This window comes from Caretta caretta, chromosome 6, assembly GCF_965140235.1.
Source record: "Caretta caretta isolate rCarCar2 chromosome 6, rCarCar1.hap1, whole genome shotgun sequence".
Lineage (NCBI taxonomy): Eukaryota > Metazoa > Chordata > Testudines > Cheloniidae > Caretta > Caretta caretta.
Genome location: NC_134211.1, coordinates 8,659,244 through 8,675,710, shown reverse-complemented (window position 1 = coordinate 8,675,710; position 16,467 = coordinate 8,659,244). Strand labels below are relative to the sequence as shown.

The 16,467-nt window shown below is 53.3% G+C and overlaps 1 protein-coding gene and 1 long non-coding RNA gene across 10 annotated transcripts; one reads left to right on the top strand and one right to left on the bottom strand.

Moving 5' to 3' along the window:
- Window positions 1–1,415: 1,415 nt before the first annotated feature.
- Window positions 1,416–13,279, bottom strand: LOC125638542 (uncharacterized). Of its 9 annotated transcripts, none has more exons than XM_048854455.2 (6): window positions 13,164–13,252; window positions 12,127–12,292; window positions 9,836–10,828; window positions 8,272–8,379; window positions 4,218–4,332; window positions 1,416–2,087 (listed from the first exon to the last, which is right to left on the bottom strand). In XM_048854455.2, the coding sequence occupies exons 3-6, from the start codon at window positions 10,683–10,685 to the stop codon at window positions 2,045–2,047; spliced, it is 1,116 nt and encodes a 371-aa protein (XP_048710412.2). In that variant the 5' UTR covers window positions 10,686–10,828; window positions 12,127–12,292; window positions 13,164–13,252; the 3' UTR covers window positions 1,416–2,044. The 9 variants fall into 9 exon arrangements, with proteins under 9 accessions (XP_048710412.2, XP_048710411.2, XP_048710406.2 ...); XM_048854454.2 differs by having other exon boundaries at window positions 9,836–10,825; XM_048854449.2 differs by lacking the exon at window positions 12,127–12,292 and having other exon boundaries at window positions 9,836–10,825; window positions 13,164–13,279.
- A 248-nt stretch (window positions 13,280–13,527) lies between these two features.
- Window positions 13,528–15,813, top strand: LOC142072640 (uncharacterized). Its single transcript, XR_012669141.1, has 2 exons — window positions 13,528–14,050; window positions 14,968–15,813. It is a non-coding gene; the product is annotated as an uncharacterized LOC142072640 (long non-coding RNA).
- The last annotated feature ends 654 nt before the right edge of the window (window positions 15,814–16,467 follow it).

Sequence of the window (16,467 nt, the reverse complement as noted above, 5' to 3'; positions counted from 1 at the left end):
CCTGTGATGGGTTCAGAGGAACATAGAACCATCGGGCTGGAAGGGACCGCCAGCGTCATCGAGTGTAACTCCAGCCCCGCTGGAGTGATTCGTATAGGATGTCTGAGATCACAGCCTGGCTCAGGCCCAATAGGTGGGGGAACACCTAGATGGGGTTTAGGTGTGAGACAGGCCCCTGGAGCAAGGACTTTAGGTGGCAGTGTGGTTTCCCACTGGCAAATCTTTAGGTGCTAAAGAGACTTTGTCAATGGAAATTCACGCACCTAGAGGCTGTCAGTGCTCACAGGGTTAGGCAGCAGCTGAGAAGGGATTTTGAGGATCTAAATGTTGGATTTAGGTGCCTAAAGTGCACTTAGGGTGACCAGATAGCAAGGGTGAAAAATTGGGACGGAGGTTGGGGGGGGGTGTAATAGGCACCTATATACGACAAAGCCTCAAATATCGGGACTGTCCCTATAAAATCGGGACATTGCGTCACCCTAAGTGCAGTTATCCCTTTGTGGACCTAGCCTGAAAGCTTTTGTAGTGCATTGTTGCCAACCCCCCAGGATTGTTTTGGAGACTTCAGGCATTAAAGCTGAATCTTTAATTAAAGATTATGTCACGTGATGAAAGCTCCTGGAATGCATCCAGCTGAAATTGGCAACTCACCCATTATTCCTTGCCTGAGGGTCGGAGCCTAAGCTCTGGGCCAAACACATGATACAAATCTGCAAATGTTCAAAGCTGCTCTTTCTGGTGGGGCTGCATGTGGGGAACTCCTTAACCAAGTGACCCGCAATTGTCCCTTCTGGGCTTAGACTCTATGATTCTATTGCACGTGGGTTTCTGAGCACCTTGACTGTTAAAGTCAGACGCTGATTGGGGTGCTCTGTCAGAGGAAACCCTTGACCAAATGACCCCAAACTAGTACCATTTTCTGTCCTCCTGGTACTGAGGATGGGTAGCAATTTTCAAGACAATCTGATTAGGCACGTAGGTTTCCAAGCACTTTGAACTATTGGTTCTTAAGCAAAAAGCTCTGGGTTTAGGGCTCGTTTGCCACAACCAGAGAGCGGTCATCTAGGCTGGGGAATTTGCCAACAGCTCAACTTGAACTCATGACACAGGGGAGGTGCTTGGAGTCAACCCTTAAGCTCCTGAGCAACTCTATTATTCGGGCTGCTGCTTCATAGGCTCATTCATCCCCGTCTCAGGGTACACCAGCAAACCTTCCCAGGTGCATGCCACTTCAGCAAGCCACAGCACAGCCCTCGTACTTCTTTAACTCTTGCTCCCCCAAAGGCGGAGTGAGTGGGTGCTAGACGCGAGCAGAGATCAGACCAGATCGAGTGAGATCGGTGCGGGGTGATCACAGCAAGAATTTGAGCCCACAGGTGTGTAGCAAAAAAAACCCAGCGTAATAAGAACGGAAATGTTACCAACCGGTGCTTTATTCTGCTCAGCAACCCCTTGTCCGAATGACCCCAAATTTGCCCTGCTGACCTTATGCCAGGCCCTTATAGGGCCCAAAGATTTTTAAGAAGTGTTGTGTATGCAGATGCTAATCTAACAACTTCCAGTGCTGTGTTCCCGTTGGCTAATACAGGCTGCTCTGTCTTGAAAACGCTTGGGGTCGCTGCAAATACTGGCTGAGGTACATTAAGAACGGCCGTACTGGGTCAGACCAAAGGCCCATCTAGCCCAGTATCCTGTCTTCCGACAGTGGTCAATGCTGGGTGCTTCAGAGGGAATGAACAGAACAGGTGATTATCAAGCGATCCATCCCCTGTTGCCCCTGGGGAGTGTACAAGTCTCTAACCAGGAGTCTGTTTCAGTTGGATTCACTGAGGAGAGCTTGCAATGTGAAACAGGAGTTCTGGAGCTGTCTCGGAGGTGGCGAGGCTGCACGGCCTAACCTGAAGGAAGTGTCAGACTCTGTGGGAACCTAACTGTAAAAAGGTTCCCCCAAGAGACTGTTTAAAAGCTGGAGCAGAGCACAGATCCCGTCCATGCCCAGAGGATCTGGCCTGGGTGGTGCTGAGAACGGTAGGGCACATTCCAGCTAGAGCTGGGTGAATAACGAATTTTTTGATTCACCGGCAATTCTGAAAACAAGAGAAAAGAAATCATTTGGGGTCAAGCTGAAAACCACATTTTCAGCAAATCAAAAAGTGGGGGAGGGGGATTAGTTTTGGGTCAATGTACATTTTTTTGTTTCAATTTTGAGCATTTTTAAAAAAATCTTTTTGAATTGGAATTTAATGAAATTGAAGGAAATTCGGAATCCAAAAGTTGTTTTGAACCAAAAAAATCAAAAAATGTTCCATTTAGAAAATGTCAAAACTTTACATTTGGATTTTTCAGATTTTATTTTTTGTAAATCAACAATTTGGTGAAACTAATGTGAATTTGCAAAATGTTGCCATGGTGCAAAATCTGCACTTTTCATGGGGGAAAAATGGTTCAGATGAAACCGTTTGCCCACCTCCAGTTCTGACATTGAGCTAACCAAGACCTGGGGTGGTAAGTTGGCAGGAAAGAGCCCATCTCCCTGGTAGCAGACCCCCAAACCATTTACGGTTTTGGTTAAGTCTAACTGTTCGGTGTCACCCCGGGGGCTTATCAGATGCCAGCGCCGACTGAGGATGGCTGGTCTGACGCACTCCCAACAAGAAGAGGTGGTGACAAACTTTCCGTCAAAACTGTTTTACTACAGAAAATTGAGTTTTTGACTAGATGAAAAGCACCTGCTGCTTTCCATGGAAAATGTCCATATCTTGTCAAAAAAACCCAAATGTTTGAAAACAGAAATATTTCAATTTGGATCTGCCACCACAGTGCCGTAGGGGATTTATAGTTCGATTGCCTCATGTCTCCAGTCTCCAGATACACCATGGGAGATGTAGTCCGACCAGGGAGCCCAGCCTATAGAGAAGGGGAGCATGAGAAACCAACAACTCTAATAATGCCAGTGGCTCTGGGACTCCCAGGATGCACTTTGGTCTGTCTTAGGTGAGAAGGGGAGGTGCATCCTGGGAGTCCTATGCCCATGATGCAACAGGGGAAATGTAGTCTGACGAGGGAGACCTATAGGAAAGGGGAGAAGAAGGCCCTGTGGCCAGGGACTCCCCAAATGCAGCAGCCTCCCCAAGAGCCTGCTAGTCCAGGGGTTCTCAAACTTTTTCTTTCTGTGGCCCCCCTCAACAGGCTATAAAAATTCCGCGGCCCGTCTGTGCCACAACAAATGTTTTTCTGCATATGAAATCCAGGGCTGGTGTTCGGGGGTAGCAAGCAGGGCAACTGCCTAGGGTCGCACAGCACAGGGAGCCCTGTGAAGCTAAGTTGCTCGGGCTTTGGCTTCAGCCACACGTGGTGGGGCTCCGGGCTTCTGCCCCGGGTTGTGGGGTTTCAGCTTTCCGCCCTGAGCTCCAGCGAGTCTAACGCTGGCCCTGCTTGGCGGACCCCCGGAAACCTGCTCGTGCCCCCCCCAGAGGGCCCTGGCCCCCTGATTGAGAACTGCTGTGCAAGTCCATGACAGGGTCCTGGCACCCAGTGATAGCCTCAGGGCTGGCAGGGCACCACTCTCCTCTAGCCGCCATGGGCCGAGCCGGCTGCACCCCGTAGCCCAGGGCGTGGCTGGCCCGGTGCCGCCGCAGGCTGCCGTTGGTGGTGTAGCTGCACCCACAGTCGTGGCACTGGTAAGGCCACTCTCCGGTGTGGGTGGCCCGGTGGTGGGTGAGGGGGGAGCTCTGCCGGAAGCGATGCCCGCAGTCGGGGCAGGGGTAGGGCCACTCTCTGGTATGGATCCGCTGGGGCATCTTGGGCAGGAAGCCCTGCTCCCGGGGACTCCCCTCCTGCATCCTAGTGGCCGCTGGCGGATGGAATCCAGCCAGGCCCCTTCCCTGCACCAGGAGAGCGGGGTGGCAAAGGGAGGGAAACCCTGACAGGCAGGAGTGAACCCCCCAACCTCTGCCCCACGGGGGAGAGGAGGGGCCTGGGCTGCCCTGAAGGCCCGGCGGGCTGGGTTGGGGGTCCCTGCCTGGCTCAACAGCACAGACCCCTGGGCTGCCCTGGAGCTGGCTGGGGAGGGGGGGGGTCTCTCCGGTCCCAGTTCAGTACCAATCCCCCTGGCCCTGCCGCCACTTCCTCCGGGCAGCGATTTCCTGCCTCGGTTGCTGTGTCTCTCCCTCCCTGGGCTTCAGGCTGTGACTTGCTTCGCCCGGTGCCCTACTCACCGCCCTGGGGCTGCAGCCTGCAGAGGGAGACTTGCTCCGGCGCACACGCAGGACCCAGGCGACTGGGGCGCTGGGGCAGGAAGATCCCTGGGCAGGGCCATGAGACGGGCTCTGCCTGGGAAAGGGAGGAAGACAGAGATGGGGGAGGGGAGAGTTACCCCTTCCCAATTTGGGCTCCCTCCCTTTTCCCCCTCCCATGCCTGTGCACTGCACCATGGGGCACAACACAGGAGCACATAGAGGGCAGGCGGCCACACCCACCCCACGCCCTCAGTTATATTATTCCTTATGTGCAGTGCAGCAGCACCTAGGGGCCCACGCCGCCGATTAGAACCCCACAAACTCCCGGTGTGTCCCCCCCACCATTTCAGGGACTCCCTGCAACCCCTCCCCCACAAACCCTTCCCTCTGCCAGGGTCTCTGCATGCCCCCCATGTCCCTGGTGTCTTTGCCCCCAGTGCTCATTGCTCCTATCAGCTGAGCTCGTTGCTCTCACCAGAGGCTCCCTCCACGGCAATTTCTAATTTTGTACATTCGTTCTTGCCTGCTCGTCTGAGGGCTCAGTCACATGGGGTGGCCACCTGCCACGCTCCATTGGGCTGCTGGGCCCAGCTGGCCTGGGGGAATGTTGCGAGGCTGGAAGGCAGCCATGACTGCCATCAGCCCTGTCTTCCATCTCTAGCCAAACCATGGCAGGCCTGGCTGAAGCTGCAGGCTTCGCTAACCAGACGTTAGGGGCTCTGCGTCCCTCCACCCACCCCCCCATCCCCCGAGTCTGGTTTTCTTATCTTTTCCAAAATCCCCAGGGGTCTGATCTGCAATGGGGAGAACATTCCCTGGAGATCTGGAATCAATTTTGTGTCTCATGCCACCACGTTGGGGTTGGCGTCTCACTTCCCTCAGCTAGCGATTGGTCCATCTGTCTGTCTGTCCAATCAATCAGTCCATCCATGTGTGTCAGAGCAGTCCAACTCTGTGCTCCCTCTACAGGTCAGAGATCCATTCTAACCCGGCCCAGTCCCCCTCTGTATGGACACCCATCTATTGCCAGTGGGCCCCCGTCGTTGGGTCCCATGTGCTCTCAAGTCCCCTGGCTCTGGCTCTGGGCAGGGTGTAGTCCCTGTTTCCAGCTCTGGATCTATGGGGCACATGCCCAGGCTCACACCTCTTGCCTGAGCCTGTCCTTGGGACATGGGACTCCACCATCCAGCCGTCCTAGAGCCTGAAAGGCCTTCTGAGTCTCTCCCCCCCACCCCCAGTTGCCAAGGCCATGGGCACTCTGGCTGTGGGCCCTCTAGGCTTCTAGTTTAACCCTTTCATGGACAAGGGGGTGGGAAACTGTAGAGAGGGGCCATAGCCTCCCTTGGAGACTGATAGGGAGGAGGCACCATTCACTCTTGGTGGGCGGAGCCGTGCCAGCCGCACCCGCCCCACCGGAAACAGAGAGGTGGGACAGGACGTTTAAAAGGCGGGCCCTGCACCATTGGCAGGGCCCTGGGTTGGGACCCAGTGGAGTAGAGTGGACCCAGGTCCCCCTACCTCCTGCAGCCACCCCACCCCTGGGGTAGCCGCCTACCCACCTTAGGCCTAGAGGCCTGCATTTGTCTGTCATCTGCCTGAGCTAGGAGGCCAGAACCTGAGATTGCTTATTGCTCTGCCCTGCCCAGAGGCCCCTAGATCCCTTGCTCCTCTTCCCTGCCAGACAACTGGAGCCCCTTTAGACTGTGGCCCTGCCCCTCCCAGACGGCCAGAGCCCTCTAGACTGTCATTCAGCCCAGCCAGAGGGCCTCATACACTGCTGACTGCTCTGCCTGTCCCGGAGGGCCAGCGCCTTACAGACTGTTGCATTCGATGAAGTGAGCTCTAGCTCACGAAAGCTTATGCTCAAATAAATTTGTTCGTCTCTAAGGTGCCACAAGTCCTCCTTTTCTTTTTGTGGATACAGACTGACACGGCTGCTACTCTGAACCCTGTCATTATAGACGGTTTGTTGCCCTGCCCTACCCAAAGAGTCAGAGCCTTGAGAATGCTAGTTCCCCCTTTCAGACTCGCTAATGCAGGGGCATGGCCTCCCTCTGAGACTGATGGGGAGGGACGGTCACGGACCCTTACAGAAAGCAAAAAAACACGAGCTGAGCAAAGGGGTTTCCTAACGCCAGTGACTTTACTATTAAAGCCCTTGAGAGTTACAGAGCTTTGAAAACAAGCACAAAGCACTCCCAGTCCCCTGCTCTGAGCTGGCCCCAGCTGGGAGTTTGTCCGTGTTTCAGGCTGGTGAGGGTCCCTCTTGCCCTCTCCTTCCCCTGCACATCTGGATTACTTGTGCCCCCATGCTCCATAGGGCCAGTAGTTAACAGACATTCAGAGTTGGTAGCTGCAGATTGCTGTGTCCTGGATGGTCCTTCAGCAAGTGTCAAGCCCTTCCCTGTGTGGGGCAGCTCTCTGGGATGCAGGACAATAGGCCACCCTTGGGCAGCTGTAGACCCATGTTGAGCAAGTGTTACAAAAGGTTTCAGAGTAGCAGCCGTGTTAGTCTACAGCTCACTTCATCGGATGCATTCAGTGGAAAGGAAGTTTGTACTATAAATTGGAGCTCACATGGGAACAGCTCAGAGCCCAGGGTGTGTTGGGGGGCATCGGTGGGTTTATCTTCCCAGGCATTAGGAAAAAAGCTCTCAGAAGCAAGAAGGACTGGAGTAGTTGGATAGATAGTTATCCAGTCATGGACCAAACCCCTTTGAATTATTTGTTAGGTGTATTACAGCAGAGCCTCGGAGCCTCAGTTAAGAGGCAGGACCTCACTACACCAGGTGCTGTACAAACACAGAACAAAAAGACAGTCCCCGCTCTAAAGAACTTATAGACTTCTGGAGGCAGATAGGGGGTGATGGATTCTAAACTCTCCCAGGGGAAAATGCATCAGTTGGTGGAGTATTGGTGGGGGAATCCCATAGGGCCAGCAGGTGACCAGCTTGAGGTTGCTGCCATCTGCATTAGACACACAGGTGAGGGCTTGGCTGTTTCTTTGCAAGATGACGTACATGGGGCCAATACAGACTCTGCCCCTGCAATGAGGATGTAGGTCACGAGATGGGAAAAGGTTGTTGATGAATATAGGGGTGCCCAGAAAGTTCCATGGCAGATGAATTGTTGAGCCCAGGAGGGTTCTATGGAAGCTGAGGCAGATGGAACATTAGGTTTATAAAGGCTCCATGGTGGTTGAGGTGGACAGAACATTGGCTTTATGAAGGTTCCATGGCAATTATGGTGGATGGAACATTGGATTCATGAAGGTTCCATGGAAGTTGTAGCAGATGGAACATTGGGTTCATGAAGGTTCCATGGCAGTTGTGGCAGATGGAACGTTGGGTTCATGAAGGTTGAAGCCAGGAGGGTTCGGTGGCAGTCGGAAATGAGAGTTGAGTGGGAGCAATGGGTAAGGCATCCCTTCTGTGATCATTTCTCAGGGGCTGGTCCAACGGCACTCAACCCAGGCCTCAGCTGGAGAAGTGTGCCCAATTCTGGGCACCGAGCTTTAAGAAAGATGTGGACAAACTGGAATGTCCAGAGGAGAGGAACAAAAATAATAAAAAGCTTTAGAGAACCTATGAAGAAAGGTTAAAAAAAAACAGGCATGTTTAGTCTTGAGAAAAGAAGGCTGAAGGGGGACCTGATAACAGCCTTCAAATATGTTCAGGGCTGTTACAAAGAGGACAGTGATCAATTGTTCGCCATGTCCACTGAAGGCAGGACCAGAAGCAATGGGCTTAATCTGCAGCAAGGGAGATGTAGGATAGGTCAGAGGTTTCCTAGGGAGGTTGTGGAAGCTGCAATATTGCAGGTTTTTAAGAACAGGTTGGACAAAAACCTTTCAGGGGTGGTCTAGGGTTACTTGGACCTGCCTTTGCACCGGGGGCTGGACCTGATGACCTCTCGAAGACCCTTCCAGCCCTACATCTCTATGACTCTCTGAGCCCTCAGAGAAAGCCTGGGGGAGGGGAGGGCTCCTGCCAGGGGTCAGGCAAGGCAGGAGGGAACTGAGAGCCACACCTACCATGAAGATGATACTGAGCAAGACGAGACAGCGTTCTGCTGGGGTTTACGTCAGGATCAGAGCGGCAAATCGTGATAACTGGGAGCCCAAGCCAGCTTCTGAGCTTCCCTGCAGGCGAGAACAACATGTCCAAGGCCACGCTGAGCTCTGAGACAGGGCCCTCAGCACGGAGACGGGGGGAAGCAGATCCCGGTGGGGAAGTTTATTTCCAACAGATACAGTTGACTAACACAACAGCAGACTGGATCATCATCAAAACCAGGCGGGGGGTGGGATCCAGGTGCCTGCTGGGAACCGAGAGCCAAGGGTGGGGCTGGCGGGATGCCAGCTGCCCCAAGCTCAGGAACGGACGTTCCCCAGGTGCCACTGGGCTCCTGAGCTAGCAGGTCTGTGCACCGTGGAGAGAGGAGCCAGGCACTGGAGATGCCACCAGGAAGGAGATTAGACGCTCCCTCACCCCCCGCCCAGCCATCTGGGAGCATACGTCTGTCTGGCCTCTGAGAGCAGCCCCCTCCAGTTTCCAGCAGCCTCACGTACCCCTCCCCATGGTTCCCAATACTTCCCTTCCCCAGCCCCTGGGAGAGGGAAAGGAGCAAAGAGTGAGGTCCAGAGCTGTGGAGTTCCAGGGGAACGAAGGAACAGGTCCCCCCCACCCCACCCAGGAGCAGGCACAGCCCCATGTCCTTCAGAGATCACTACCTCACTACTGTGGGGATTCTCACCTTTTCCCTACCAGGATCCCACTGCCATATAGCCAGGAACCCTCCCTCTTAGCAACAAGAAAGGGGTAGGGTTACCATGACCCCCTTTGAGGGGCAGCGATCCCAGGCTGAGAACCCTGCCTTGTGGCCTCTAAGCATTTCTAATAGCCCCATCTTGATTGGGGCAGAAGGGACCCCCACATTCACTTCCTTCCCCACTTCAACTAATTTCCACCTGTGGGCCCCTCAGTCATTCCCGTCCCCCCCTTCCACCCATACACACACTGCACCCATATCGCAATGCCTACGTGGTACATCACTAGTCTGGAGTCGGACGGGCTGTGCCTCGCCCCAGGGGAAAAACTATGTCAGGTCTCTGGGCTGATGTGATTCCTAAGGAGCTTGCTTCCTTCTCCCTAAAGAGGCCTGGTCCCAGGTCTCCAAGGCCCTTGGTCTCTAAGGAGGCCTGCTCCCCAAAGAGGCCTGGTCTCTGGTCTCTAAGGAGGCCTGGTCCCAGGTCTCCAAGGTCCTTGGTTTCTAAGGAGGCCTGGTCCCAGGTCTCCAAGTTCCTTGGTTTCTAAGGAGGCCTGGTCCCTAAAGAGGCCTGGTCTCTGGTCTCTCAGGAGGCCTGGTTTCTAAGGTTCCTAAAGAGGTGTGAACAGTTAATAGAACTGTCCTCGCATGGGGACTCTAGGCCACATGGACCCTCTGGTGCCGGACAAGGTGGGAGCTGAGGATGAAGCTCCTCCCGCACTCTGGGCATTTGTAGGGTTTCTCTGCCAAATGGGTGCGCTGGTGCTGATCCAGGGTGGAGCTGTCGCCAAAGCCCTTCCCGCACTCGAGGCACTTGTAGGGCCGCTCACCGGTGTGGGTGCGCTGGTGCTGGATCAGGGCTGAGCTGTCCCCAAAGCCCTTCCCACACTGGGTGCATTGGTAGGGCCGCTCCCCGGTGTGTGTGCGCTGGTGTTTGATGAAAGCCGAGCCCCAGCTGAAGCTCTTCCCACACTTGGGGCAGCTGTAGGGCCGCTCCCCGGTGTGGGTCCGCTGGTGCTTCACCAGGGTTGACTTGTGCCGGAAGCTCTTCCTGCACTGGGGGCATTTGTAGGGCTTATCGCCACGGTGGGTCCTCTGGTGCCCGATCAGGGTGGAGCTGTGGCTGAAGCTCATCCCGCAATCAGCGCATTTGTAGGGGCGTTCCCCTGTGTGGACCCGCTGGTGCTGGACCAGGTGCGAGTTCCGGCTGAAGCTCTTCCCGCACTCGGTGCATTTGTAGGGCCGCTCGCCCGTGTGGATGCGCTGGTGCTGGATGAGGTAGGAGCTGTCGCTGAAGCTCTTCCCGCAGTCAGGGCATTTGTAGGGTCTTTCGCCGTGATGCACCTTCTGGTGCCGGGTAAGGCCTGACTTGTCTCCGAAGCTTTTCCCGCAGTCCGGGCATTCATAAGGCCGCTCGCCCGTGTGGGTGCGGCGGTGCTGCAGGAGGTAGGAGCTGTCGTTGAAGCCCTTCCCGCAGTCAGGGCATTTGTAGGGTCTCTCACCCGTGTGGATCCGCTGATGCTTGGTGAGGTGGGAGCTCTGGCTGAAGCTCTTCCCGCACTGGGAGCAGCTGTAAGGTCTCTCCCCCGTGTGGATCCGCTGGTGCTTAATAAGGTCCGAATACTGGCTAAAGCTCTTCCCACATTGCCCACAGATGGTCAATCTCTGGGGTACAGACATGCTACTGAGAAGCCCAAATCCATTTTCCACCCCTTGGAGTTCTTCCCCCTGCCATCCCACCCTGTTGGCCTCTCCCTGCTCGGGGCTCTGCGAAGGCCTGTGTGGCTCCCGCTGGGGATTCTCCTCCTCCTTCCTGACACCTGCTGGGAGAAAGAGAAAATCCAGTTCCCTGTGACAGGGAGAAAGGGGGCAGCAAAGGGGTTTGTCACCAAACAGAAAACCCGATGGGCAGGAAGCAAAACCCCCCTCAAATCCTTCCCAGAGGGGAGATGAGGGGCCAGCAAAGGAATTTGGCATTCACCTATTAATATGTCTGAAAAGTTTAATCTGGTTATGAAGGACTGGGGAAGGGAGAAAGTCACCTAACCTAAGTGTTGTGTCTACTCATCCTAATCTATGAATCCTCCCTTATCACATCGTCCAAAACCTGGGTCTAGTTCTGGTGTCCACAACTTCAAAAAAGGTGTTAACAAATTGGAGAAGGCTCAGAGAAGAGCAACAAGAATGATTTGTCCGTTCTGGATAACCTGCCTTATAGCAAACAAAGAAATGGAAGTGACTTGATCACGGTCACTGGAAGACAATATCATAGAATCTAGGGCCAGGAGGGACCATCTAGTCTGACTTCCTGTGCAACACAGGCCAGAGAACATCCCCCCTGATAATTCCTGTTTGAACCAGAGCAGGTCTTCTAAAAAAAACAACCCCACCCAATCTTGATTTTTCAAATTGCCCCTGATAGAGAATCCACTATAATCCTTCGTCAGTTGTTACAATGGTAAATTGCCCTCACCATCAAACATTTTCACCTTGTTTCCAGTATGAATTTGTCTAGCTTCAAATTCTAGCCTTTGGGTCCTGTTAGATCTTTGTCTGCTAGACTGAAGAGCCCACTACTAAAAGTTTGTTCCCCACATATGTAGTTACAGACTGTGCTCAAATCACCCCTTAACCTTCCCTTTATTAAGCTCAAGAGATTGATCTCCTGGAGTCTGTCATTCTAAGGCAGGTTGTCTAATCCTTTAATCATTCTCGTGGCTTTTCTTTGACCCCTCTCTAATTTATCAACATCCTTCTTGAAGTGTGGACCCAAGAACTGGACAGTAATGGCATCACCAGTGCTGTATACAGAGCTAATATCACGTCCTCATTCCCTAGCTCATACACCCAAGGATCATATTAGCTCGCTTCACTACAGCATGTCTGGGAACCAAGTGAAGATGAGCTGTCTATCATTACCCCCTCCCCTAGTCCTTTTCAGAGTCACTCCTTCCCAGGATACAGCTCTCTCTGGTATCTTTGAGACAGGAGAGCTTTTTAATCTACTGGACAAAGGGAGAACGAGACCCAACAGCTGGGAATTGAAGCTGGAGTAATTCAAACTGGAAATAAGATATTGATTCTTAACAGTGAGGGGATTTAGTCAGTGGACCAGCCTTACCAAGGGATGTGATGGATTTTCCATTACATGGAGACTGGGTTGTCTTTCTTTAGGGAGACAGTGTGGCTACTGGATAGAACACTAGGAGTCCTGGGTTCTATTCCTGGCTCTGCTACTGGGAGGCCTTGGGCAGTCCATTTCCCTCTCTGTACCTCAGTTTTCCCATCTGTAAAACAGGGGAAAGGAGCCCACCTCTATGAGAGTCCCATGGTGATGCTCTGCAGCCTGGGCTACGCAGGAAGTGCAGGCTGGACAACCATTGGGGTTACTTTTGGCAAACCATCTAGGGATCTATGGATGGTCCCTCTGATTTTCCAGTCCATGACACTAATCAGCCTGCCACAAGCCTTTCCGAATACTCCCCTGGCCCAGTTTATCTAGTGCCCCCATCCAGACCAAGGCCACCAAGTCTAGTTATCGAGGCAGCGATGTGGGGGATGAGTGGGGGTATGTCTGCTCCAGTGTGAGCAGCCCCCCAAGTCACTGCACCCTCTGGTGCTGCCTTTCCCCCTGCAGGTGGGCTGCAATGCCAGGGCTTCTGGGGGGCACATCCCACAATGCTTTGTGCTACACTCAGCTGAGCTTGCTGTGTGATTCTTTCCCAGAGCACCGTGGGAGACGCCGTCTGGCCTTCTGGGCACATGGGGATCGTGGGAAGGCAGCAGGGGACTAAGGGCGCTCAAGGGCTTAGCCAGCATCCTCCCTGCGAAGTGGGGAGGTTACCAGCCAGGCTGAGCACCCGAGGAAAACCCCTATGGGTGGCGAGCGGCCGGATCACCTGGCCAAGGCTAAATGAAGGAGCCTGCAGCTGGCTAGATCTCCAGAAGCCAAGGACTCCCGTGGGGCCTGGAAGCCAAACGCTCTCAAGAGATGGTGCCCTTGTCCCCTGGGGAGAAGGGCCAGAAATAGGGACACCCCTTGGCGCCGGCTGGGGGCGCTACTGAGCGAGTGGAGACAGAACTGGGGGGGGCTCCCGCTGGCTTGGCTGGGACCGCAGCTTCCCCCCTCACTCCCAGCCGGTGTCGCTCATTCCTCACCTGGGGGGGCGCCTCTGGGGGTCTCCCGTTCCTGGGCGCCCGGGAGATCCGGGACCCTGGGCTCTTCCCCTGGCTCCATGCGGGGGATCGCGCCCGGGCCGGGGAGCGCTGCTCGGTGAAATCTGCCCCCCGAGCCGGGCACGCAGCCCTGCGCACACCCGGCGGGGCCAGGAGCCGGGCTCCGGGGGGGCTGGACAGGAAGGTCCCGGCGCTGCTCCGGCCCCGCGGCTGGCAGCTCCCTGGGAAGCGGAAGGTTCAGGAGAGCGGTGGGTTTAACCCGTTCTTCTCCGGGCCTTGCGGAGCCACCGCTGGTTAGAGGCACTTCCGATCCCCCCGCCTCTCTACAGTGGTTAGCTCGCACGCTTGTCCTAGCTGGGACCAGGACCCAGGAGCCCTGACCCCCCTAGGCCCCACTCCCTTCCCCCGAGAGCTAGGGAAAGAAGTAGAACCCGGGAGTCCTGACTCCCAGACCCCACACTATCCCCCTAGACCCCACTCCCTTCCCCCGAGAGCTAGGGAAAGAAGTAGAACCCGGGAGTCCTGACTCCCAGACCCCACACTATCCCCCTAGACCCCACTCCCTTCCCCGGAGAGCTAGGGATAGAAGTAGAACCCGGGAGTCCTGACTCCCAGACCCCACACTATCCCCCTAGGCCCCACTCCCTTCCCCGGAGAGCTAGGGATAGAAGTAGAACCCGGGAGTCCTGACTCCCAGACCCCACACTAACCCACTGGACCCCACTCCTTTCCCCCCAGACCTGCCGATAGAAGTTAGAGCCCAGGAGTCCTGACCCACTGCTTCAATTCTTATATAGGCAGAAGACTCCTCAAAACTACCACACAACAATGTGAGACATGCAGATGGTGACAAAAGAGATCCAGGAAAGGTGATGAATATACACAATAACCCTCTGTAGTTAAGACGTTCAATGGGCCGAGAGTATGTAACAGAGCTTCCTTACACCTGTGCTATCCAGATACAAGAGGAGAAATTATGAGTAGGGCCCTACCAAATTCACAGTCCATTTTGGTCAATTTCACAGTCATAGGATTTTTAAAATAGTAAATTTCATTATTTCAGATATTTAAATCTGAAATTTCATGGTGTTGTAGGGATCCTGACCCAAAAAGGAGTGGGGGGCCCAAAGTTATTGTGTGTTGGGGGTGGGAGGCGGTTGCGGTACCAATACCCTTTTGTGCTGCTGGTGGCGGCCCTGCCAGTTTGAGAAACACTGGTCTCCCTCCCTAAAATCTGGTATTTTGTGTGCTTTTACTGTATACCATACAGATTTCAGGGGGGGACACCAGATTTCACAGTCCATGACATGTTTTTCATGGCCGTGAATTTGGGAGGGCCCCAGTTATGAATAATGTGAGACCACATTATCGGACAAGCTTGTGAGGCTCTAAGCGCTCCTTGCTGGTGTTTCTGTTTGTATTGTTTTGCATGGATCCCTCACCCTGCAGCTGTTTCTGGGGTGGAGTGTGGGGACTGTTTATATAGGGATCCCTTACCTAACCCTAAGATGCAGCTGCCTCTTAGGTGGGGTGCAGGGCTGTTTATACAGGATCCCTCACCTGATGCTAAGATGTAGCCACCTCGGAGTGGGGTGCGGGGCTGTCTATACAGGGATACCTCACCCATTGTTGAGATGCAGCCACCTCTGAGGTGGAATGTGGGAGCTATTTCTATAGGATCCTGCACCTGAATCTGAGATGCAGCCACCTCTGGTATGGGGCATGAGGGCTGTTTATACAGAGATCTCTCCTGATTTTTAAACCAATTTTATTATTTTTTTTTTAGGATATATTTCATGAGTTTTGAAGACTCCAGGCCTGGCAAGACCAAGATTTTTATTATGATAGTAATAATAATTCCTAGCTGTTATTTTCATTTGTAAATCTCAGGTCACTTTACAAGAGAGGGCAGTATCATTATCCCTGTGACACCCTGGCACCCCCATATTCACCACTGTCCTATAATTTTAATATGTTTTGTACAATGCATGCCTTGTGAGGTATCCTTCTAAAAGTCTTGATCTGTCAAACATTAATATCCTGTTGGATTGTACGTGTCATTGTATGTGTTACTGAAAGATTTTGTGAAGTTGAAAACACCCACAACTAGCCTTTCAGGTACAGCGATGGAGTAGCCAGACAGTGTTAACTGCTGTCATCAACACCCATCCAGGGAAGAATCCACTAGCACAGGAACTCTGTATAAGGAAGTTTCCTCGGAGGGAGCACGTAGGCAATGGAGAATGTTTGGCCAATGCAGCAGACTCCCCATGTCACATGCATAGACTTTCCGGCAAGCTGGAAGAACCTATAAATGATGAGGAGTGACACCATGACTTGGTCTTCACTCCCCCACAACTCAACACCTGAAAGAAGCTCTGGAAGACAAAGGACTCTGAATGGGGGAGGGGAATCCAAGCTGCAAGGCAGGTGCAGCTTGTGCCTCAAGAATCTGTAAGCCTGCTTGTATCATCAGACAGGGTGAGATATTGCTGATTCAAATCCAATCTAGTTTGTATAAGACTTAGTTTGCGATTTTGTTTATTTACAAGGTAATCTACTTTGATCTGTTTGCTATCACTTAAAATCTATCTCTCTGTAGTTAATAAACTTGTTTTATATTTTATCATAACCCGTGTGTTTTTCAGTGAAGTGAGTGGGGAAAATCTCAGCTCAGCTATCAAAGGCATGGTGCAAATCTTTTCCACATCGAGGGGGAAGCGAACTATATTAATGAGCTTGGATTGTACAGATCCCTGTGCAGTGCAAGATGGTCTAATTCTGGGTGAATACTCCAGCAGGGGTGCAAAGCTGGGGAGCTGGCTGGCGCTGCCATTGTTGATCCATGAGTGGCTTAGGTAAAGCACTCAGGTAGGCATGTTGCACCACCTGCTGTTCTGTGGGGTGTTAACAGGGCCTGGAGAGGCTGGCTGAGTCACCAACAGAGCAGTGTGAGAGAGGCCGACCCAGCTGAATGGTTAGGGGGGGCACAGTGGTTCCAATGGCTCCCAGAGTGCACCCTAGGGGTACAATCCATCACAATCCCCATTTTACAGATGGGGAAACAGCCACGGGGAAATGAAGTGATTTGCTCAAGGTCACCCACTGGCAGACCTAGGAATAGAACCCAGATCTCCAGAGTCCCACCCTAGTGCTTTGTCCACTAGGTTTGCTCTGCACACACTTTTTATCAAGATATTACTATGTCAGTGTGCGGTGTGATGTTAAAATCAATATAGCAGCACAACCGCTAGCATAGAGGTAGTTACACCAACATAAAAATATC

What these genes read in the sequence shown, in the direction of transcription:
- LOC125638542 (XM_048854448.2), bottom strand. Translation starts at nt 13,242, where the DNA reads ATGGAGCCAGGGGAAGAGCCCAGGGTCCCGGATCTCCCGGGCGCCCAG. An exon ending in CCCCAGAGGCGCCCCCCCAG is followed by an intron (nt 10,829 to 13,163) that starts GTGAGGAATGAG and finishes TCTTTCTCCCAG; the next exon opens with CAGGTGTCAGGAAGGAGGAG. An exon ending in TGCTCAGTATCATCTTCATG is followed by an intron (nt 4,333 to 8,271) that starts GTAGGTGTGGCT and finishes TCCCTTTCCCAG; the next exon opens with GCAGAGCCCGTCTCATGGCC.